Below are 25,000 nucleotides of genomic sequence, written 5' to 3' on the forward strand. Positions count from 1 at the left end.
TGTCAAGTGTATTTAAAGCTAAGGTACCAACTGGGACACTGACAGTACAGATTAAATCAGATCAAATCAACACATATCAAATCATAGGTTAGTTATGGAGGAGAGGGGAAAACCAGAGTACCTGGAGAAAAGCCTCGTGAAGAAGAGTGGAAAACCAACAAACGCAACCCACATATAATCATATGACAAGTCTGGGAATCTAACCCGGGCCACATTTGGTGGGAGGCGAGTGCTCTCACCACTGCGCAACCCCTGCACCCATATATTGTTCTTCGTTACCTGTAGAACAGCTCACAGCAATATGTCCATTTGCATCCATGGCAACAGCTCCTACTGTGTCTTTTGTTTCAAGGAAAGTACTGTTGTTCTTGACGGCAATATTTTCACTGCCTGTAGCATCTTTTTTACAGTTCCCGATGGTGTGTTTGTCCTGTTTGCCCTTTTTGTTCAAGTATGCTTGGTATGATCGCTCACTGATCAATGCTTTAGCATCTTGCACCACAGGGAACCCAATTCGTCTTGCAAACTTTAAAGCTCCCTCTCCTGTCAGCATGCAATGAGGTGTATCTGTCATAACTTTACGAGCCAAGGAAATAGGGTTGGAAATATTTTGAACAGAAGCTACAGCACCTGAGGATAACAGTAAATGAAAAATTGCTTTCTTGGCTAAATTTTGAAGGCACGGAAAAAACCAAATGACTGGGTTTTCTATTTTATTCAGAAGTAGCTATTTTGGCCAAAGGAAACATCTTTTTGAGGACTAAAAAATTTCTAGCATGAAGACCATATAAAATGCAAGAATAAATTCAGGATTGAGATTAACAAAATACAGTGAAAAGATGTATTATTCTTCACTTACAAATGCTTAAGGACGTTCGCGCCCATTGCTACTGCACATTTTTTCGCGCATGTCACGCACACGTCATTCATCGCAGACCACGCAGGTAAACACAATGCTAAAGGCGCAAAAATTTTCCACAAGAATAGAACGCGAAAGTATGTGGCATCATGGGATAGCTGTGGACCCAGGTCTTCTCGGAAATGTCACGCAATGGCGTGACAGTGCGACTAAACAATCGCTTTGAGAACTTCGCAGCGATTTTACTCTCTTGAATGCTCGGTGACCCCCATTTTTCTTTCCGTAGATCACTTCCTTTCTTGATTTTGTCCATTTTAACAAAAAACAAAAAAAATCTGTACGTGAGAAGTTACAAATATTTGGCCTTTTATGCTCTCGTGCGACCGAAGTTTTCTTTCTTAGACTAATATGTCTCGTTTTTCAAGGTCTATTTCACCTCAGAAAAAGACATCAGCTGCAAAGGTTAATTTAGTTATATTAGTTATGTTGAACTGAGTATGTTTACCTGATCTAAATTTCACTAACGTAGTTTTTTTATTGCTGACAGTTGTAAGCTAAGATCGTTTTAAAGTAACGCAATCTTCTAAAAATGCACCTCATGATCTCGAAAACGAGCACGGTGACCCCCCATTTTTTTTGCCTTTTTGGCAAAAGTAGGTCATTACCTTTCTGCGTGCCAAGTTTTAAAAAAATCTGTACGTGGGAACGTTTTGGGCGCGAACGTCCTTAATTTTATAAAGTAATAATCATGGGTACAAAACTAATACTTAATCCTTTCACAAAAGATACTCGTATAGATCCAAGTGTACCAAAATTATATACCTGATATAATTAGAATCAATTGCTCAACCTGTACTAATTTGACTGGGGGTGTGCACTTACATTAGGGGTCACAATTTGAGAATGCTCATGTGAAGAGAGTTCTAAGTGCATCCTTACAGGTCAACAAAGGGTATAATTATTAACAATATTATTCTATGAGGGAACACTGGATATGAAGTGATAGATAACCAACAAGGCCACAGCACCAAGTTGGTTATAATCATTTTTTTTCCAGCAAGCCCGAGTAGAATATGATAATTGTTTTATTAAAAACTCGGATCATGTGTATTTTGTGCACCCCTCGAGCGACATATCGGTCGACATGTCGACCGATACTCGACCGACATGGCGGTCGACGTATCGACCGACACTCGGCCGATATGTCGGTCGAAATATCGACCGACAGTCAGCCGATTTGTCGGTCGACATATCGACCGACATATCGGTAGTCTATCGGTCGATATGTCGGCCGATACGTCGGTCGACATATCGGTCGATATGTTGACCGATCCATCGGTCGAGTATTGGTCGATATGTCGACCGATAGCCTACCGACGTTCCGCCGATACTTCACTGCTTCTTGCGTTTTGGTGAATGTAGCTTGAGTCCCAGACGTAATTTAACCAAGGTTAGAACTTCTGCCGAGCAGCGCAGAAATCCCTGATCTACGTCCCGCTTCTCAGAGGCTTTTTTACATAAATCGGTTGTAGTCAATCGCACAAAAGCGAACAAAAAATCAATCGAGCCCAATGATGATTTTCCACGTGATTTTATTCATGATATTTTTAACGTTATGGCTTTAAAGCCCCTGTGGGGGAGCTTCAATAATTGTATGTATGTATGTACGTATGTATGTACGTACGTACGTACGTATGTACGTACGTACGTACGTATGTATGTATGTATGTATGTATGTATGTATGTATGTATGAAAACAAGGGTAGCCTCAGTAGAATTATTTAACAATAACAACAAGTACGACTCGTTGCCAGGGCAAGGCTGGAATGCAGCCCCGTTCCATATAGGGAGCTTAAGCAACGACAACGGCGACGGCAACGAGAACGTCACGAATTTGCATATTTAGTGGTTAAAAACAATAGCTTCGCACGCCCTGCACGCACGTTTTTCACTTTTGTCCGTTTCGTTGCCGTCGTCAGCAAAACAACAACGTGAAATAGCCAAGTTTTTGGTTTTATGAAGAACGTCAGCACTTGAGGATGAATTTTCATTTTCTCTCCTAAAATGGAGTGCCGTTCCGACTGGTGTCATCTTTGAGGAATCACTACACCCTTGTCATATTAAAAACGTTGAAATAGTCACGAAGCGATTAAAATAACGCAAATTTATATTTTGAGATGACGTTCTCGTTGCCGTCGCCGTTGTCGTTGCTTAAGCTCCCTAATCAAAGGGACGACGCCAGTGAAGGCCAGATAGCACGACAGCTATGGCGGTGTGAAAGTGTTGTTTAGACGTGAATTCGTTTTTATTTTTATTTTTTATCACGATTCTTTTGTAAAATGCTTGCGTAACTCTTCTAAATTTTAAGTCGTGCAGTACCACTCCCACAGGCAAGGTAATGTAACAATAAAAAAAAAAAACAGCGAAAACATCAGTGCAATGCATGGGCAATTTCAAGAGTTGTTTGTCTTTCATCTGTTCTATTCCAGCACCTTGTTATCCTTCATCGTCCTTATCCTCTCTCCTGTCATCTGTATTTTGTGTGTATGGAAAGAGCTCACTGAAGTGAGGCCTGAAAGCTACTGTGTGCATGTGATGGATGAAGAACGTTCTCTGATCGACAGCATCAAGAACTTCTTATGCAACACCCAAGGACAGAGAAAAATCTCTGACCCGGGTGGGAATCGAACCGACGACCTCCGGATTAGATCACAGTTGCTCTACCGACTGAGCTACTAGGCCAGACGGGAGCAGGCCCTATTTTGTGTGTCTGGCAGTATTTCACTTGTGTGTCTTGCTTAACAACGACTGAAATTGCAGCACCTGATCCGCACTTAAAGCCTTCAGAAATTTTTGAGGTTGACCAAAAAAGGATGAAATGCTTATAGCTTATATATCTTACACTGACAGTCTAAGCTTTTGGCATATATTAGAAGACAGTCGACCGATAAACCACCGACAGTCGACCGATATTCCGCCGACAATGAATGGTCAACTCATCGGACGAGTGTCGGTCGACGTATCGACTGATACGCGACCGACATGTCGGTCGACATATCGACCGATACTCTACCGACATGTCGGTCAACATATCGGTCGATATGTCGACCGACATATCTTGGTCGACATATCGGCCGAGTGTCGGTCGATACGTCGACCGACATATCGGCCGAGTGTCGGTCGATACGTCGACCGCCATGTCGGTCGAGTATCTGTCGACATGTCGACTGATATGTCGGTCGAGGGGTGCACAAAATACACATGATCCAAAAACTCTATGGTGTTCCAGGGGGTAGTATTGCATGTTGACTAAAGCATTGATTTCTGCCTCTGTCTATTCCAGTCCCAAAATTAATGGGTATTGTCTGCCATTTTTTTCTCTGAGCTGCAAAAAATTGTTTCAGCTCGCTTTATTGCTGCCGTATTCCTTGACCATAAATTATATGTACAGCAGGTATATGAACTGATAGCTTGTGTACGCCGAGCCAATGGAAATGCTGGAAATCTGATATCCGTAGTCCAGTTTTTATTAATAATAATTATCACTGATCTAGTCAAATGAGCCCATAGGGCAAGTACAATTTGTAGTCTTTGAAAAAATTTACAAATGTTTATCATTCGCCCTTGTCACACGGCCGCCAATATTGTCCCGGGAGACCAAAAAAGCTTTGTTTTACCACTCCAAGCCTCGAAGTGGAAATCATGGGGGTGAGGCTTGGCATGGTAAAACAAAGCTCTTTTGGTCTCCCGGGACATGATGGCCGCCGTGTGACAAGGGCGAATGATTATCATCCAGAAATCGGGATCAAATATGCCACTACAATAATATTAATTTATTGACCCTAATCATTCATGCAACAATGATGATAATCGCAACCAAACACTTCCGTGTTTTTCCTCTTATCATTAAAACAATCATGACTTTCTGGAAATGGCCCAGATTTCGTTACGCACACTGAACTTGCCATAATTTAATGTATGCCCATCCATTATCATTGCATCACATTCTACGATTCCTTCCTCTGTCAGATACGATCCACAACCTGCATTCAAAATTCCACTGTTCTCCATGCTTCTTGTTGCTTCCTCCACGGCATCAAGGGCACATCTTCCCTGAATTTAATTCAGAAAATAACAATAATAATAATCGTAATCATAATCATAATCATAACTTAAATTTATATAGCGCCAAAATTATAAAATTTTCTTACTTAAAAGGCAGTTTACAATACATAATTAAAATGAGTGTCAAGTATTTATGAGTCAATGAGTCAATGAGTTAGTGCAGTTAATTAAACCATAAAATGAAAGCTAAAATTTCAGAGAGTGCTTAGGCCTAATCAGTGAAACGAGGGCTTAGGCTTAATCAAATTATTGCTATATTGACTGTGAGTCCATTGACTCATGACTCATGACTCATTGACTCATTGACTCATTTGACTCATAAAACATGCGTTCTCAATTAAAATCAGTAATATATGCTAACATATAAATTAAGGTATGTCACTCTTTACCTTCGATTTAAAAATAGTAACATTCGGACTGGATCGAAGTGTGAGAGGCAGTTTATTCCAGACTAATGGCCCAGAATGGTGCAAAGGCCTGATCACCAATGGTCTTATGAGTAGTTTTCGGCACAATAAAATTAAGAAGTCCCTGGTCACAAAAGCCTAGGCAATAAGCTGAAATGGAATGAGGCAACAGTAGTTTTTTGAATATATTCTGGGGCTGGATTAACAGCTTTGTAGACTAAAAGCAGGAGTTTAAACTGAAGACAATAGGCAACTGGATGCCAATGTAGGTGAAATAAGGCACACGAAATGTGATCAAATTTAGATATCCCAAAAATTAATAGAGCAGCTGCGTTAAGGACTTTCTGTAAACGATCAGTTTGGTATTTAGGAATGCCATAGAGAAGAGGGTTGCAATGTGAAGTCACTAATGCATGAACAATCGATTTCATTAACTCAGGATCAAGGAACTTTCTAATTTGGTGAATTTTATACAAAACAGAGAAGGCCTTGCTACATGTTTTGGCAGTGTGAATCCACAAGGATAATGTTAGAATCAAAGCAGGAACCTAAATTTGGAATGCTGTGACGAAGCTGAATGATAGAGTCTCCAACAGAGATATAAATAATTGATATTTTAGACCATTGTGGGTGAGAACCAACAATTAAAAATTCTGTTTTTGAGTCGTTTATTAGCGATTATAAAGTAGCCAAGCACGGACATCAGAAATGCGAGACTCAATAGCGGCTAGGGCACGGTACTGTGAGGAACCACTATCTGGCCTGAAATTATGAGATAGTGCTGCGTGTCATCAGCATACCCATGAACAGCGGGAGGATGGTTAGCCATTATGTGATAGAGCTGAGAAACATATAAGATGAACAAAACAGGACCCAAACAGCTGCAGTTCAATAATTATTGAAAAGAATCAGAAGATTGATCATTGATGAGAACTTGTTGCTTTCAATCCGACAAATAGAAAACGGCAAGAGAACGGTTTTCATGAAACTCTCTTAATGAACAACAAAGCCTGACTTTTGGCTGTGTTGTTTCTTGTGGTGTCATTGATTTTGCCAAGACACTATTTGATCCAGCCAGGTGGACCACATGCTGGCTAGACTACCATCCCTGTGCACCCAGTCCATGGACCGGCCTTCATGGACCCGGTCCATGGACTACCCCTGTCGACCACCCAAGGTTGCTGCCTAACGGTCGCCCAGTCAGCGGGGGGTGCCTTATTTGCAAGCGTGGGTGACCACATTTCTGAACAAGTAGCCCGAACGAGCGTTTTACTTGATTCATCCTCATTTTCTTGTAGATATGATCCCAGCTGGAATTAATTAATTCTGGGCTCTTGAAAAAATGACTCAAGCCACTAACTTTTAATGTTGGAAGCCCGAAGGGCAGTTTGGGGCAGGTCAATTTGTTGGGCTCATTTGTTTCGGTGAAGCTGAATCAATGAATGAAATAAATGTGTTATTTGAAGTGCAGGTTACAGACAAATCCCTTTGAGGCTATCAAATAGGTGGTATAGGTGTCTATATGAGACAGCTGCTTAAATCAGTAGCCCATGACGAACAACAGCTCCATATTCCTGTCACCGCGTTTTCACAGACCGTGATATATTTTTGGATTGAATTTCCCACAAATGAAACTCCCACTGGAGCTTGATGACCAATCACAAGAAACTAACTTGTTGTTCCTTCCTAGTCATGGGCTCCTATTTAATTTGTCCCATATAAGTGATGAATGGTATATGAAATGAATCATATATGAACTGCGGATATGAAATCAAGTGAAGCTATGATCTTCGCAGTTATGAACACAATTTTTGCAATTGCGTAGAGAAGCCTGAAAAATTCAGAACTTCAACAGGGTTTGAACCCGTGACCTCGCGATTCCGGTGCGACGCTCTAACCAACTGAGTTATGACGCCACTGACGTTGGGAGCTGGTTCATATATGATTCATTTCATATACCATTCATCATTGATTCATTCCTCACGGGATCATTAGAACCCACAAATGACCAGCTCCCAACGTCAGTGGCGTCATAGCTCAGTTGGTTAGAGCGTCGCACCGGAATCGCGAGGTCACGGGTTCAAACCCCGTTGAAGTCCTGAATTTTTCAGGCTTCTCTACGCAATAATTATTGCAAAAATTGCGTTCATAACTGCGAAGATCATAGCTTCACTTGATTGTCCCATATAAGTGGATGGATCGCATGGAGGGGTGGTCCACAGGGGTAGTCCGTGGACCGGGTCCACAGGGTGGTCCATGGACCTGGGGCTTGTTTCTCGAAAGTCCCGAAACTTTACGGGCCTTTTTTGGGTCTCACAATTTCCTTTGTCTCTCAAGAACGGAGAGGATCTAAGTTGTCAAACGTGACAGTTACTTTTCTTGTTGTTACCTTGAAAACATATTAAAAGATCGGCTCTCCAAAATAAGCGGTTAGCAGTTTCACAAATGACTTTTCGGGACTTTCGAGAAACGGGCCCCTGGAGTCCATGTTTTGTTTACGTCCCTGGATAATTTTTTACCCCACCCACCCACGTTTCGGTTATTTCTAATGATCTGTCCCCAATCGCATTGTTAATTCTTCAAAGAAACCAGCGTTAGAAATAATGGCAATGTCAGTGGAAAATCATTTCAAAATAACTTATGACTAATTGCATTACCTTCTATCTCGCTTATTTTGCACAATGGAAAGTATCCTATATAATAGACCTTGGATTTTGAAGTATGCGCGTTAAAGATAGAGAAAACGTACCCTCCTTTTGATTCTTTGTCGCCGATTTGCAGAATATAGCGAAGAAATGTGTACCAATTGTACCAATTAGGAGCAGTGCGATGAGTTTTCTTTGTTTAACCAATCATACTAAATTGCTGTTTTCCTATTGCCTTGTTCATCCGATCCCGCCTCAGTTGTCACCTACTGAGGTCTCAAGAAATAAGTAAATTACCGAAGTAATTTTCTGGTAAGTTTACCTCTGACAACGCCTCATATCCAATCTGGACTGCCTCTTTTACGGCACAAAGACCTTTATCTCTACCGCTCAACGGAACGTCACCAGCGCCTCCATGGACAATAATACAATGTTTTGGTGGCGACTTTGTTTCAGTCATTTTCTGTACGGTGTCAACTTCGGAGAATTCCGGTAATGCGTAGTAGAAAACTAATAACCTGCTATCACGATTGTAGAGAAGCCGTCAAAGCGGAATATTATAAATATGCAGAAGAAAACCCCCTGATTCTAGATCGCAGGTTGACAAATGCGCGCCTAACTACCCATAGGTGGTGGGATGGGGGTAATTTGCCTTTCTTATCCCATGATCCATTGGGAAGATATTCAAGATGGCTGACGTACCTGTGAGAGTCGACGAGCAAGAGATTCAGCAATTCTTTGACTTTGCTGTAAACTTGGCACGAAAGGCAGGAGAGGTAACCGGATTTAGAAAATATTTTACTGTTTGAAATGAAGTTTATCGCTTCTTTTTAATGAAGTCATGTTTTTCTGCCGGTGCAGTTTTAAAAATGGAAGAGCAAAGGCTAAGGTTTTAAGCAAATTTTCTTGACGATGAATTGTATGTAACTCTTCAAATGTGAGATTTTCGTGGATCGGTTTTATTTTATTAAATCGGTCAGGTGTGGTTCTGTGCTAGCTAGATTCCAGGGCACGGTTGTTCGAAAGCCAATTAACTTAATCCAGGATTTAGCGTAAACTTTTGTTTTAAGTTTTAACTTTTTGGTGAAAGTTTCTTTTGCTTATTTTTGTTTTTCAAGATTGATTTCTTCTAATGTAAAGTTTTGCCGAATATCAGCGTTGAACAGCTCTTGGGAGTAGAGAAATAAACTCCTTGGTTAATTTTTAATCTGGGATGAGCATTAGTCGGCTTTTGAACAACCGGGCCCAGGAGAGTATGTACAATACAGGAATACGTAATTTGGAATTGGAATCCGGGATGGGAAACCGCAAAATCACGTATAACTTAATGGATGAGTGGATGGCTGAAAAAAGAAATGCTGTAATTGCTACAATTTGATTGCTATGTGATATTAGCTTAAAGCTTGTCAGGAGTGTCAACAACTGGAGAGGAGACGTAAAGACTAGTCAGGTTTTTTAAAACACAGTTAAATATTGTGTTTTAAAAAACCTGACTAGGCCTTGCTTATCTGGTCAACTGTATATGTACACTGTAAGAATTACAATATCATGGAGCCAAATCATATGTTTGCATAGTCGTAAAGTAGTACTCTCTACTACTACATCTTGTATTTTCCTTTAAATTTGCTGTGTTGCTATACCTAAAAATTACTGTATGTACCCAACATAACGACACAAGCTCTATGCATACTTGTACATCTGTTATCCCAGGTTGTAAAGGAAGCCTTTTATAAGGAAAAGACCATTGATACGAAGTCTTGTGGAACAGACCTAGTGACAGAAACAGACCAGCAAGTAGAAAATTTGATTATTGGATATCTAAAGGAAAAATTTCCCTCTCACAGGTAAAATGCCACCATTCTTTGTAGTCATAAAGTTCCCAGTGTTGTTCGTTTCCTTTGTCAAGCCATCTGATAACTCTATTCCAGAGTCTGAGAGCCTTACAAAAGAAATCATTCTGTTAAGCTTACGGTAACATGTTATTCATGTAAAATAAAAACAGTCAAGCGTAAAGCAAAGCAAAGACAAGCGAGGCAAAGTGCCACCATTTTTGTTTTGAATTTTATAGTCCCTCAGCTTCTATGGGGAGCAGACATACATGTATGCAGAAAACAAGGCATCATTAAGAATAACATTAAAAAATTGTACGGTATGTTTTCTTTCTCCAGTTTTATTGGCGAGGAGACGGTCAGTTCTGGCGAGAAATGTAACCTTACCAATGAACCAACATGGATTATTGATCCCATTGATGGGACAACCAACTTTGTACACAAGTGAGAAGATAAAAGCCAGTTTGTTTTTAAAGATTCTAGCTTTCACAAAACATTAATGAAATTCAATTACTGGAGCATGACAGTCATGGGGCTTGGCATTCCACTGTCACCTTGTCCACCTATCCACTGTCGAGGATTAAAGGGTTTATAATAATAATTATACAATAGGTAAACTGCACTTAGGGTGCAATAATGTCTTCTGTATTTGATATCATTTGTGTGAATGGACAAAACAAACAAAGCTTGTTATTCAGGTCTTGTTGATTACAACACCAGTTTCTACTGTGATTGTGTCACCGTAATGATTTTGGCAAATGTCAATATGAGAAGGGCCTCAGTGGAGTGCAAAGTGCTAGATTCTTTGTACGATTCTTTTGAACGTGTACCCATTATGTAGATTGCTACAAGTGTTTAGACTGAGACTTATTTGTTGGAATTATCCAACTCTAAAATCAATGTGCAAATACACTGGTTGTAATATACATGTAAGTATGATTCGTCCACCAACTGACAATAACTGAGTGCTTTATTTTTGTGTTAAGGTATCCTATGGTAGCAATTTGCATGGGTTTGGCAATTAACAAGCAGGTATGATATGTTTCATTGGTTTCAAATTTATGGGTAAAATTAATTTTAATAATTTTGTAAACACTGTAGTGCAAGTCATGTAGATAACCTGGAAATTGTTAACAATACATGTAGTATTTTACTCTGTCTAACACCAGACGATTTTGCTCATCAATGGGGAACCCCTGGGAGTCAATGGGTTAAGGCAGCATACAAAATCACTTCATGCAAGGAAACAGTAGAATAATCAACACACTTTCAAGCGATTAATACTTTAAACAAAATTGCCACCTTGTAACTTAACGGTATGATATACGTAACGTTTTTTTAAGGAGCCAACAAACAATGGGAAAGAAGGGGTAGTTTCTAAAGAAATTGTGGTGCTGCGTCAGTGGGGAAGTAGTATACAAAGATTTGGTTTTATCAACAGAGTTGATAAAGTAAATTAACCACCGTACAGAGATTCTAAAAGCTGACGTTTCGAGCGTTAGCCCTTCGTCAGAGCGAATCCAATCGCTTTGGTAAAGGGCAAGTGAGTTAAGAGAGGTGGAGGTTATGGCCTGGAAATCCCTTCCGATTCTCCATCACGTGGCTGAACAACAAGCTAATTACGGTAAAGAGAAATTTCTAGCTAAAGAGTAAAGCTATTCAAAACAAACATTTTTTTATATTCGTGATTTTGTACTGTACCTCAGAACATTATGGACATCTGGAGAGTGTTACCCCTACAAAGTGGCCGATTAAAGGCTTACAATAGCTTTTTCAATGTTACAACATGTATACTTCTTTATAGTGAGGATAGATCACATTTTAAACACAATAAAATACTGTATAAAATGACATGTGGCTTAGTTTCTGTTCAAAGCGGGTGGCTGCTTAATACAGGTAAAAGTAACAAAGTAAAACAAACATACAGCTGTAGGACTGCTACAGGGTGACCGCCTAATACAGATAACAAATACAGCGTGTGTATGTATGAGCAAAAAATCGGGACTTTGAAAACTGGCCGCTAATAGAGAGTGGTGGCTTAATACGGGGCCATTATTTACAGTTTCCAGTGTATTTGAATTATTGAAAACAGTGGAATATTCACATTGCAAAAATAATTATAACAGTTATATGGCAAGCAATTCTCGGGTTAAAGGAAGCACTCTGATTGGCTGGTTTTTGGTCGGGAAGTTCACAGTAGGGACAATTTCCATGGAAACTGTCTGTTTCAGATCCCAGGGTTCATGCTACTCCTTGAAGTGCTTGAAAAGCCCTGGAATTTAACTTTGGGCGTCATGGGCGGTTGAAAAGCCCTTGAAAAAAAGATTTTGTGGCAAACTGCTTGAAAACTCCTTGAATTTTTGCTTAAGTGAAAGTTGTAGAGATTGCATCATGCCAAGAGAAAATGAAGATCACACCAAGTTGGGGAAAGATTAATGCAAAAATTAAAATGCCCGTGTGTGCACTTAACTTGCAGGATGTGGGAAAGAATATCAATGTAGACTTTTTTGGCAAAGAAAACACTGAAACACGATTTATGGCATAGAAATCTCCTTAGTATAAAATTCCAGGAGTATTCAAGGCGTTTTCAAGAACCAGAAATTGAGTTTTCGAGGAGTGTTTGTTACAAACACTCCTTGAAAACTCAATTTCTGGTTCTTGAAAACGCCTTGAATACTCCTGGAATTTTATGTACAAAATCCAGCTCGAACCCTGGGATCCGTATATTTTCTCTCTCCTGGGAAATTCAAGTTGATCGAAACAAAAAAGAGTTTTCAAAAAGCAGAATCACAACAGTACAATAATTATTGTAGCAAGCAGAATAATTTTAGTTTTACATGTTAAAGGTTTCCATTCAAAGTTCACTGGTGGAAGATGAAGATCACAAACATTGTCCCGGTGGAGAAGTGGCTGATCGATCAAAGAAATGATGCCATATAATAAACGACGTTACTAACCTCACTTGCTCAAGACCATATTGGGCAATATTGGCCCTTGGGCCAATGTTCCCTAGTACGGCCCTCATGCATACAAACTGATTGAAAGCAATGCAAAATAAGTTGTGACTTTGGTCAATTAAGATTTTTTTTAAAAATTGGTAAAGCTAATTAATGGGTACTAACTACATGTATCATGAGAAATTTAAGGTTTAATTTCTCTTGTTTTTTTCAAGTTAAGTGGTTGTGCATTGTTGTGCACAAGAGTTCAAGACTCTTTACCAAGGGTGTTGAGATTTTGAGATTGGATGAAAAGTTTGTAAGTGCCAAGATTTTGGAGGTACTATTTGCCACCCCTACCTTCATTAACGAAATGCAAGACACAGTAGACAGGGTTTTGACAATATCCTTAACTCATTGACTCCTGAACCCCCCCCCCCCCCCCCCCCCCCTCACCTCCCAATTGGTGTGAGAAAAAATGATCATGTGGTGTTAGACCTGTAGAGTCTCACTCCTACGAGTCAAAGGTTTGACCTGTTTTAATCTTTACAACATCTTACTCTATAATGATGCTCCAAATTACTTGTATCAACTTGGCTTCATTTTGGAAATTATTAAAAATTCTTTTGGGCTTTCTAATATGAAGGAGGCAACTGATAGTTTATGTTTGGCATGAAAGAAAAAAAACAACAAAATGAATTCAGTCTAAGTTTGTCCAATCATTACATTTTTCAATCAGGTAGAAATTGGGGTTGTGTACAACTGCATAAAGGATGAGATGTATACTGCAAGAAAAGGCTCAGGAGCATTTTGTAATGGAGTTCAACTGCGTTGTTCTAGTTGCACAGGTGAGTGATGTAGAGCATCATGGATTTGACATCAAGGCAGCCATTTTAGTGCTTAAAAACAAAGACATGGTGGCATCGTTGATGTCTCAAACTGTTTCTTTTGAGAACTGAACTTGAATTATTGGATCAATAAAATTTATTGTTGTGCAAGTAGGGTCCTTTATTTCAGATGAAAAAAATTACACTAACTTCATGTACAATGGTCTAAGTCATCTTCTAGTAATCAATTTACTTGACCAAAAGCACATGACTTTGGTGTGAAATGTAATGACACCTGCAAGTGGTTAGACGTTTTTTGTTGGGTACAACAAACTGTAAACCCTGTCTAACGTTTTTGGACATTAGTTTGCAGGGGTTTCAATAACTTCTGAAATAGCCGTCCATGATAGCCCATTGACGGCGGCAGTTTGACAAGTTTATGATAGCATTTTTAGTGAAAATCAAGGCAAACTAGCTGGCGGTGTGAGGCAAAGCAGGCGGTGGTATACAGCCGGTAACCAGCTTCTATTGAAACCCCTGAGTTTGAGAATACGTACATTGTTTGCCAAGAGAAGTGCTGCCGGGAGCACTGGATAAGACCCAGAAGTCTGCTATTAAGTTTTTCTGTCAAATATTCTTACTCCCCCCATCAAACTTCAATAAAATTAATTATTATTCCTGTTTTGACTCTTTGCTCCAGAAATTCCTTTTGAAGTCCAGGTTTAAGGACCTGCTGCATGGCCTGGGTAAACAGCTTCACCAGCTGTCTGATTTTGTTCAAAAGTCTTGTTTGAAACTGTTTGCCACCTGGCCATCAACCATGTTGAAACATGTAGAATCGAAGGTGATCAATGTTCAATGAATCTAAAAGTGTTTTACTTTTCTTCAAAATCCATTTGACATTTCTCTTATGCTCACAAAATATCTGAACGAAACTGAAGCTGTTTTTCACATCTTTTAACATTGTTTCATTTGTACTGTATGTGCGTGTTTGGTATGTCACATGACATATTTCGTGGTAAAAAGTGTGGCTATTGTTGTGAGTGCAAGTGTAGTGTGACAAGAAACTGTTTGCATCCCTTGCCTTCAACATCATTGTACAAAATTGAACAGATGTTTAAGTTGTTTGCCTGAGCCTTACCCTACCCTACTGTCAGTGTATTTGCCAATCAGAAAAAAGCATGGTCTTTTCTGCATAGCTGACTTATTGCAGGAATTTACTAATGCATGCTGGGTGGGGTGAAAATTCACAGCTAATTGATCATAAACCTATGAGAATTTTACAAAAAACTGGGTTTGTTTATAGATCTACATTGTATTTTTCCTTTCTTCCTTCTCAATAGACTATCTGAAAACATACAATAGTGAATTTGTAGTATTCTAGATTGCTGGCATTTCCCAACACATTCAAGTGAACGTACATCTACTTACTTAGCCTGCCAGGCTGACTTGTTTGGGGATTGAGTGAGCAAGTGTGGCCCCATTCTTCATTTGTGCTTGCTCCTCCACCAAATTACTTGGTCAATAAGTGAGACTGCTTACTTGCTCAAAAGTCACCTTTTTTTGCAGGCTATAATATTACATGTAGTTACATGTTTATGGTACCATGGTACCATGAGTCAGGGCTTCTTCAAATAAAAAAATGGTGCTAACAGTGACTTCATTTTTCACGTTTTGTATCTTATGCAGACCTTAGCAGTGCTCTTGTTATTACTGAACTGGGTGCATCAAGGGATCCTTTAAGAATGGAAATTCTAAATAAAAACTTTAGAAAGCTTGCAGAGGAGCCAGTCAGAGTTCACAGGTAATTATTACTAATTGATAATAAAGTTGACAGTTACTTGTGAAAATCATACGTTGTTCGTGGTTAGTCTTACGAAGCTCGTTTCATCCCGACCAAGGGACTCATCAGAGACCTTTCTGCTTGGCAAACGAGTTAAAATTGACACTAAATTTATAATTTACTGTCAATTTTCACTTGTGAATTTGTGCGGTCTGGAATCTTTATGCAATATAAGGCGAGATTGCTGTCATAATTTTGTTAGCGAACGGGACTTTGGGCGTGATGCCCAACGAGCTTGCCAAGCAGAAAGGTCTCTGATGTGTCCCTTGCACGGGATGAAACGAGCTTCATAAGACTAATGACGAACAATGTATTTTCACAATTATTACTAATGTTAAATACTGAGAAACCAACAGATGGTTAGATTTGGGACGGATTAAACCAGATGAAATCATCAACTGTGGACACAACACGTTTTCACAACATGATACTGCTGGACATCCTTTGCCTTAATGCTCATGCCTGAAAGAAACTGCTGACTCACAAAAGTATTTATAGAGATATATTTGAATGTAAGGTGCCTTTACCAACTCATTGGAAGAGCTTTGTCTATATGTTTTGATGCAGAGAATCAATTTGTCCTCAAAGTCATGTTCAAGCCTGGTTTTTATTTTTCTGGCAACAACTGAGTTGCTCATTTAACTGCTATGATTATCTAACCACAATAATTATAATGAGACCGTCATTCGGCCTAAAAATTATACCCAGGTTTCCTTGTAACCACTTCAGTAATACTCTTAACATAGTGGCAAGTGATCGAACTTCTATTGGATGCAAAAAACAATGTGCAACATGGCCTGCGGTTTTCTCAAGCTGTTGTTCCTCTTGACTCAACTTTTTTCTGCATTTGCCGACGGCTGATATTACACTGTGTGTCAATCAAGACTGTCTTGATTCTTTTGCTTCTCTTTAGCATCAGAATGCAGGGGTCAGCAGCCCTTAACCTTTGCTCAGTAGCGAGTGGAGCAGCTGACCTTTACTACGAGTTTGGAATTCATGTCTGGGACATTGCTGCGGCTGGAGTAATAGCAGAAGAGGCAGGGGTTACACTGATGGATCCCTCAGGTAAGAAAATGTACAACATTATTTTTGCAAAGTTGTGTAGCATTCATACAACCTACACTGTCTAATAAGGATGATTCAACAAAATGATTAACTGAATAATTGCCCACTTTCCGGCACATTATTCGTTATTGCTATTGAGTTACTCGCACATCGTATTAGACGCTCAAAAGAAATAAAAGGTATTCCAATAGATGAACATAATGAGGTCAAACTTTCGCAATATGCAGACGACACAACTGTACTTCTTTCTGATGTCCAGTCACTGTCAAGGTTATTTGATTTATTATCGCTTTTTGAAAGGTGCTCTGATCTAAAACTAAATCAAACAAAATCTGAAATGTTATGGCTTGGCTCTATGCGTAACAGAAAAGACACCATACATGATCTCCAATTGAGCGCCGAGCCAGTTTACGCGCTTGGCGCGCATTTCACATATGATCTAGAAGTGTCTGAAAAGAAAAAAAATTTTGACAAATTAGGATCTTTAAAGAGAACATTGAATATGTGGTCCCAAAGAGACCTCTCCATCGCTGGCAGGATAAATATAATTAAAACATTAGCACTTTCGAAACTTGTGTTTATCTGGAGTGTCATGAATACCCCTAAAGAATTCAGTAAAGAAGTAAACAAGATTACGTTCGATTTTATTTGGGATCACAAGCCCGCCAAAATAAAAAAGACTACCCTTATCAAGCAAAAAACAGCTGGTGGCCTGGACATGAAGGATTTTTCTCTCTTCGACAAAGCGCTTAAAGGGGCAGTCTTATGAGTTGCGCATGCTCGGGAAATCGCTCTTACAGCGCTCTTGTTTATCAAGGCCTCCATGATGGATTCTTCGGTAAGTGGGAATGTTTTGCATGGAATGTCCTCGATTTCTTTATTTTGACATCTAGAACCCGCAAAATCAAACTCTTATCGTTTAGGAAAGATCACATGGATGTAGTTGTAAGAGCTCGTGCAGCACGAAGCGTAAAGGAAACAGCGACAGAGGATGTCCGTGCAAAGGCCAGAATTTATTGTGCGGAGACAGCTGTAATTGCGGCACGAGGGAAAAACCCTGTAAGAATAGGGTAAGTTGCCATTGTTAAAACCAAAACTTACCTTCTCCGATATTCAAGAGATAACATATGTGCCGCGAAATCGCTGTCACTACACGTATAACTTTCGTATCCTTCCTCGAACTTCGCACCAAGCCAGGACTGAAATATATTATTTTCTTGGAAAACACCCGTTGACGGTTTTTAAACCACTCTCTTTTGTACTGTTTCAGGTCAGAAATCGTTTTTTTGCGACCAGAGTTCCTTCGTTTACCTCCGTGGCCACCTCCGCCACTTGCATCCGCCATCTTGTTTAAGTTGAGACAATCTTGAAATATTCTGCACAATTTTTCAAGTTTTGAGCTTCGGCCCGCACATGCGCAGTTCATGAGATTTATCCTTTAAGTTAAACTGGGTGAAACGGTTACGCTCTAACTCAAATGCTCCATGGCAGTACATACCTAAATTGCTGCTAGCCGATGTTGGCGGTACAGAACTGTTTAAATGTAATTATGATTATAATCTCCTTGACTTAAACAACCATCTTCCTGCTTTTTACAAAAAAATCATTTTCTACTGGCAGGACATCGCAACGGTCACACCTAAAAATAAAAATGAGGTTCTCTCGCAGCCAATTTGGAATAACTGATTTTTAACTGTGAATAAGAAAATGGTGTTCTTTCCTCATTGGTATCAGGCAGGAATAAAACAAATGTCGGATCTTTTTGACTCCTGTGAGGGCCATTTCCTCCCATTTAATTCTTTTTGCAGTAAATTCAATGTAAAATGTAGCTTTTTACAATATTATAACATTCTCTCTTCTATTCCCCAAAATTGGAAGAAACTATTGTAAGAATGTTCCAAAGACTCGGTCACGCCTCCCACCTCAATCTGTTCACTGTCATGTAAGGCAATATACAGGATCCTACTTTACCTTGAAGATCTACCTCCACCAACTTCTGAGAAAAAACGTTTGGAGTCTGGCGTCGAGAAAAGTGACTTGTCTAAAATCTACCTCCTACCATTCAAAGCCACGAGAGAAATTAAATTGACGATGTTCCAATACAAAATCATTCACCGAATTTTACCAACGAATAGCTTGTTATATGAAATGAAAAAAGTTGCCTCGCCCTTCTGTCCCTTTTGCCCTTCTGAGTTTCAGACCCTGTGGCATTTGTTTGTAAACTGCAAGCACGCAAATTCCTTTTGGGATCGATTCCAGGAGTGGTACTCAACCTCTAGTAATACGAAACTGCTTCTGTCAGAACTGGAGGTTATGTTCGGAATTATTCGCTGTCACAACTACTGTTTGGCCCTCAACCATCTTATTATTTTAGGTAAATATTTCTTATATGTTAACGCTTTAAATACCATAAAGTACAATTTCGATGATTTTGCCTCTCTTGTGCGCGAAAAAATTAATATAGAAAAATATATTGCAGTTACTTGTAATAAGGAGAAAGAGTTTAGGAACAAATGGAAATTTTTTCTGTCCTTATAAAATTACATTGTGTCCTTCTACTTCTCAGCTTCTGTATTTTGATTTTCTTGCTATCTATTTATTTAACAACCTATTAAATTCTAGAAAACCAATACCCTACATAGTGGAAGTAACAAACAAAATTCTTATTAGTGACTCAAACAATTAAAATGTAAACGATTACGTTGCAAACAGATCAACTGTAATTCCATTTGACTAGTGTTATGGTATTGTAACATGTATCGTATGTAGTGCAAGTTAATGTAGTGCAAGTATTGTGTAAGAAGTAAGTACAAGTGTAAATCATGTAAATAAACATATAAAAAAATAAAAAAAAAATTGAATAATATTCGTTATTTCTTTTAGATAGTAGGCATGCTATTAGTTTAACAGGCCGTACTCTACAGTATGGCCCTCTAATTTTGAAATTCTGATAGAGCATTTTCATGTCGCTTACCGTTGTTAAATTAATTTGTAAAATTGTTTGCAAGCAACTATTTCAGAAAGCCAAGATTTCTTCATTTTACATGCCAATCATTTGTGGCAGTTGCACCTTCCATTTGACTTTGACTAGTTTCCTTTCCCAAATTCCTGATTACATCAGAGATATAAGAAATATCTTGCTAACCTCGTTTTCTCTGACCATACTGAAAATTATGGATCCTCGTTTTTTCTGTTGATTTGTGGCCTGCACAATTCACGCTTGGGCCATAAATCAGTGGAAGAAAACCTTGGTCCATAACTTAATATACAGACCTTGAACTTGGTTAACAAGAGGTATTTGTGATTAATATGCATTGTGAATATTAATATTCTTTGCATAAATGTAATTAGAGACTTCATGGGATGGGAATCTCCTCTGCTTTCTACAATGTAAGGTGCTTAATCAGTTGTGAGTACCATGAATCTGTTGCAGACTTTGAATTATGAATAATTATGTTGTCGTTCAAGTTTTTTCTTGCTTTAAGATTTTTCAAACCAGTTCAATTTTGACTTTTTCTTTGTCTAATATTAATTTTATTAACATAATCTGAAACAAAGGAAAAATTAGAATTGAAATACTTTGAAAAATTATAAACCAAATATAAAACTGAACCATATGCATGTAATATGTATTATACATATTACATGCATGTGAAACTGGCTTACAGGAAGGGCACTGCAGCATTGTAACAGAGGCTTTTTTTGGCTATTTTCCTACTTCGTATTGATCATTAGACAAGTGGTGTGCATGCTGTAATAGCAACGATATACATGTACCTTGAGTTCTTTTTAATGGTTCTTTCACATTTCAAATACAGTGTAATATTTGTTAATTCTTGTAATTAAGTAATCACATAATACTTGTTTGGTGTAGGTGGACCACTAGACTTGATGGGACGCCGTGTACTCGCTGCTTGTGATAAGAAGATGGCTGAAGAGGTTTCACAGCATTTAGAATGTATGGACTTACCTAGAGACTAGAATTGTTTACCAATTTAGCAGTAGTTTGTATCACCATACTTTATTTTAATTTCCTGTGTTGATAATTTATTTTCCATCCAATCAAATGTTGCCATTCTTATGGGTGGCAAGTACATGTATGAATTTCAACTTTTTCACGTCTTGCAACTTATCTAGATCACATAGCCACAGGGTTCGTACACGTCTTGAAAACCCTTGAATTTGAGAGTACATTTTCAAGGCCTTGAAAGTCCTTGAAAATCTCTGCTCTTCATTCCTGGTCCTTGAAAGTCCTTGAATTTTTTCTGACCCGCATAACTTCAGTAAAAATAATCAGCCACTCAAGTCATGTCATTACAAACGCGACGAGCTGTAGGGTCGAGAATGGTTACCAGTGCCTTTATCATTACTTTGAATTACGGAAAATGACCAAGAATTGTACTGTCAGACTATTTCCATGGGTAAATTCTTCGACGTAAATTAAAAAAAGGTCCTTGGAATTTCAAAATTTGGCCCTAGAAAGTCCTTTAAAAGTCCTTGTATTTTTGGTCTGAAAAAGTGTACGAACCCTGTAGCCAGAAACATGCAACGTAATGCACTCGATATCTCTCTTTTAACCAAAAGGAGTAGGTAATAACAAAGGATTAAGTTAAACCCATTTCTGGTTTAACAGTACGCAACTAATGTATGCTCTTAATGGTTGCCACTTATTATCCATTTTAAAACAAAACTGGCATAACTTATATTTTGGTTGCTGAAAGAATATTGTTCTCACTACTTTGTATTTTTGCTTATTAGTCTGAATTACAGTCATGCGACGTCACGCTTGACCAGTAATTTTGAAATTTGAGCTGAGTATTCCAATCTGCGTGCCAGTTTTGAACTTTGCTCGTGAGATTCTGAATTTCCCGTAGATATTTTCTTGACATATCGCAAATAGTTAGCTATGAACTTTCGTTTTATTATAAAATAAATGGCGTTTGAAAAGTGAAAACTATTTCAAGCGTTATGATGAATTATTGCTCAGTTATTGTGCACTTTCGGAAAAATCTTCAAGATTCAAATCTCGGAAGCTCCAAAGAGGAATTCGGATTTTAGTCTCGCGGATACTGGTCATGCGTGACATAGCTCTACTGTAATTGTAAGAGCAGCTGTGTCAATCAGAACTTCATGCTATGATAATTGAAATAACTGTCTTTTTTAAAACAATTTTTGGTATTGATCAAGATTTAAAAGTATTTTAAGATTTAATATTATTAATTGTTTCAAGTGAGGCAATAAAAAACTGTCTTTTCTGTTTTGCTAGCACTCCCCTATGACTATCAACTCAGAAAACATCTTAGCTCAAGGTCTCACTCGAGACAACACATTTTTTAAAGTTAGTAATATGCTACTGCAAAACATTGCCCTAAAAAGACAACAGTCATTGTAGTAAACGTTGGACAAGAAAACGAACCACTCAAAATTAATAATAAATTATGAGCGCGACATCTCTCTGCTGGGAATTTTGATGTCAAGTGTTGGGAATGCCTCCAAAGTTATCCAACACTGTCACAATTTTTAAAAACGATGTATTGATGTCCCTTGTATTACAAGATTTTCTCCTCCTCTCCTTTTCAACCGCTCCCTTTTGTTTTTTTGAGACAACTCCCTCTATTCTGATTGGTCGTGTATATTCTCATGATTTCCGATGTAACTGTATTGCCAACAACGATTTGACCCCAAGTTCTCAATTCACACATCACTTAACACTTCAAAACGATATTATCAAAATGGCTTAACTATTGTCACGCAACTGACACGATTCCGACACCCTCCCCCATACATCTCCGAAAGAGATATATGTCAATCACCCAATCTTATTCACGTTTAATCACGGAAATAAACAAACAAAGTCTCTATATAGTTCCGAGCTCTTATAAGTCTAGCTCTTGTGGTAGACTAAACAATAATGCTCATTGTTCCGCCTCCTGCTTTGTTTTAGCTCACTGCTCATCCTGAGCAAGGTCATGTATACGTGTTCTGGCCATAGCCGCAGCATTACGCCTTGGCCTGATGGCCGGCGCTCTTGGATCGAGATCCTCGTTAGGTCCCCCAGGTGGTCTCTCATTGGACAGCTCCAGAGGATACAAAAGCTGTACTGGCCTCTCTAGGATTGACTTGCCCGCTCTTAGCTTGGCCCCTCTCACTACTCCATCTTGTCCGCTGACGAGCTCTTCTATGATGCCCAACTTCCATTGCCCTCTGTTCTTTTCTTCAGACTTTATGATGACCACATCTCCCCTGGCCGCGTGAACGTGTCCCTTCTTGTGTTTAAGTTTGTGTCTTTCTCTAAGCCCACGCAAATTCTCTGATGTCCAGCGGGACCATAAAGCATCCTTGCATCGCTTCAAATACCTGGCTCTCTTACGGAGGTCACGGTCCTCGCTAAGATGAGGCTGAAGCTCTGGCAGCATGTTCGGTTGGGCGAACATGAGAGAATTTGGCGTGAGGAGTGGAAGCTGAACGTCTTCATCAGCGTAAGACAAGGGCCTGGTATTGAGCGCAACGTCCACATCCAATAGGATTTCTTCTAACTCGGCCCAGGTAAGGAGACTGTTTCCAACAGTCTTGTTGTTACGTGATTGCCAATCCACCCTCCACGCTGTCCGCACCCCCGCAATCGCCATTCTAGGCATGATGGGGTCGGTGTCACTGTTGGTGGTCGATTAGGTCTTAGATCATTTGGAAGGGGGACGGCAGGGCAGGGCTAGGCGAGCAATGAGTTTGCTGTGCTCCTCTTTCGTTTCTTCTTCTTGCAGGTGCATCGATCGCTCACATTCATCCGCCAACTTTCGAGGTGTGATGCGTTTTCGTTTTGGAGCAGGGATGCGTTGCTTTGCGGGCACTGTGATGTTCCGTTTCAAATTTTGGGGGTCTCCATTCACCTCGGCCAAAGACTCTTTCCTGGTTTGCTTGACTTCACTGCTACTTATCTTTGGCAGAAGCATCACTTTGCCGTTAGGTTCTCGGATGGTTTTCTTGATCATTTCTGTCCTCTTTGCATTCGACGGCTCTAGTAGGTCCGTGTGGGTTAATGGTGCGCCGTAGGGTTCTTGTTTCTCTGCACAAAGGTCCGTGTGAGAGGTTTCTTTGTGAATAGACATGATGGAACGTACTCTAGGTGGAGGGAGGTGTTTGTGCTCTGCACATGAGATGGTGCATGACTGTCAGGGAATGAAGTTGTCTCTTTTATAGAGCTTTTTCTTCACGCTGATTGGTCCAAATCCTTTCTTGCTTTTTGATTGGTCCACATCACACGCCCAAAACATCCCGCACATGATTAGTTGTTTGACGGACCTTTGATTTGATGCTATTCTTAGCATGTTTGGCTGCTTTTTGCACTGGCTTTCCTTTTCAACCCACTGACTTCTGCACGCAAAACCGTGCCTGCTGCGGCATCAAGCGCTTTACCTTGTGCCAAACTTTGCAGCCCTTCTGCTACAGCAGGAGCCCCGATCTCCAATAGAGTTTTCGACAATCCATCTCCCACTTGCGGGGGTGTGTATCGAGTGAGACTTCCTCCTGGCATGTTAACCGTTTTGTACTAAAAGTGATTCCCTCAGTGCTGCTCTATTTATCTTGGATGAAATGCAGGGTAACCAAGGTACGATTAGTTTTGTTGTTAGGAAATGCTACCAAGGAACCGTTTGTTTCAGCTACGTCCACTTGCAATGTTTCGTAGGTGTATTGGTGCACGGGATGAAATTGTTTGTACTTGGGTTCGAAATACACCACACCTCTTCGTCTCTCGTACCAGACTTCGCGCAATAAATCCGTCTTCATTCTTCCCACGATCGTGCTCTGCGCTACATTACAGTACACATGCAAGATGCGAGAAGGCTCCCCAACCACCATTCGAAAGGCGTGGTTCAAGTTGGTGAAACGCCAATAACAATTCATAATTAATCGAAGGCAATTTTTTTCTATTGCCCAAAACACACCATTTCCATCTTCATCCAGCAAGTCTCGGTACTTCTCAGAAGTTGTCAGCTCAGGCACTTTATCATCTATGTACTCTCGACACAGGTTATGCACAACTCCAACCCTGCCCCAGCAACGTCAGTCGCTGGAGCAGCCGGACCTTAAAACTGGATGGTGAGTTATCTGGAAATTCAGGTAAGGGATTACTCGGAAATGTCACGTAGAAATCACCCATGGTTCTCTCACCCTTTCCACTTGTGAATGGCCTTCGCATCGATCCAACTGTCGTATTTATCAGACCATCCTTGCCAACGCACTTTGACCTGCATTTCTGCGTTGTAAAACCTTTTCTATGCGAAAGAGTCCGTCATCTGCTACAGTCACCGGCTGCAAATATTGTCTGTAAAATGTACCTGCCACCGGAGTCCCATCCCATTCTTGTACTTTGCAGGTGGGTACTACCCCTGGCACCACCCGACGGATCACAAAAACCTCTTCTGTCCACCGGGGCAAATACCCTTTTTGAAATGGCCGATGTTTC

General features: G+C 39.7%; 3 protein-coding genes across 3 annotated transcripts in view; 1 reads left to right on the plus strand and 2 right to left on the minus strand.

Annotated features, from left to right (window-relative positions):
• The window catches only part of LOC137996839 (isoaspartyl peptidase/L-asparaginase-like), an 11,287-nt gene extending 2,625 nt beyond the window's left edge, over positions 1–8,662 (minus strand). The window contains exons 1-3 of the mRNA XM_068842450.1: positions 8,359–8,662; positions 4,825–4,972; positions 280–630 (exon numbers count right to left, since the gene is read on the minus strand). Coding sequence (XP_068698551.1) covers positions 280–630; positions 4,825–4,972; positions 8,359–8,496 — 637 coding nt within the window. The 5' untranslated portion in view covers positions 8,497–8,662. The remainder of the gene's footprint in view (positions 1–279; positions 631–4,824; positions 4,973–8,358) is intronic.
• Positions 8,663–8,684: 22 nt separating this feature from the next.
• Positions 8,685–21,795, plus strand: LOC137996847 (inositol monophosphatase 1-like). Its single transcript, XM_068842460.1, has 8 exons — positions 8,685–8,812; positions 9,747–9,880; positions 10,205–10,309; positions 10,852–10,897; positions 13,541–13,649; positions 15,318–15,432; positions 16,385–16,536; positions 20,411–21,795. Exons 1-8 carry the CDS (start codon positions 8,726–8,728, stop codon positions 20,515–20,517), a joined length of 855 nt encoding a protein of 284 aa, XP_068698561.1. The 5' UTR covers positions 8,685–8,725; the 3' UTR covers positions 20,518–21,795.
• Positions 21,796–22,481: 686 nt separating this feature from the next.
• LOC138013165 (uncharacterized) lies at positions 22,482–23,165 on the minus strand. The gene has a single exon (XM_068860178.1). The coding sequence runs from the start codon at positions 23,163–23,165 to the stop codon at positions 22,482–22,484; it is 684 nt and encodes a 227-aa protein (XP_068716279.1).
• Between the last annotated feature and the right edge of the window lie 1,835 nt (positions 23,166–25,000).

The sequence above is a fragment of the Montipora foliosa genome, chromosome 1 (genome assembly GCF_036669935.1).
Source record: "Montipora foliosa isolate CH-2021 chromosome 1, ASM3666993v2, whole genome shotgun sequence".
Classification (NCBI taxonomy): Eukaryota; Metazoa; Cnidaria; class Anthozoa; order Scleractinia; family Acroporidae; genus Montipora; species Montipora foliosa.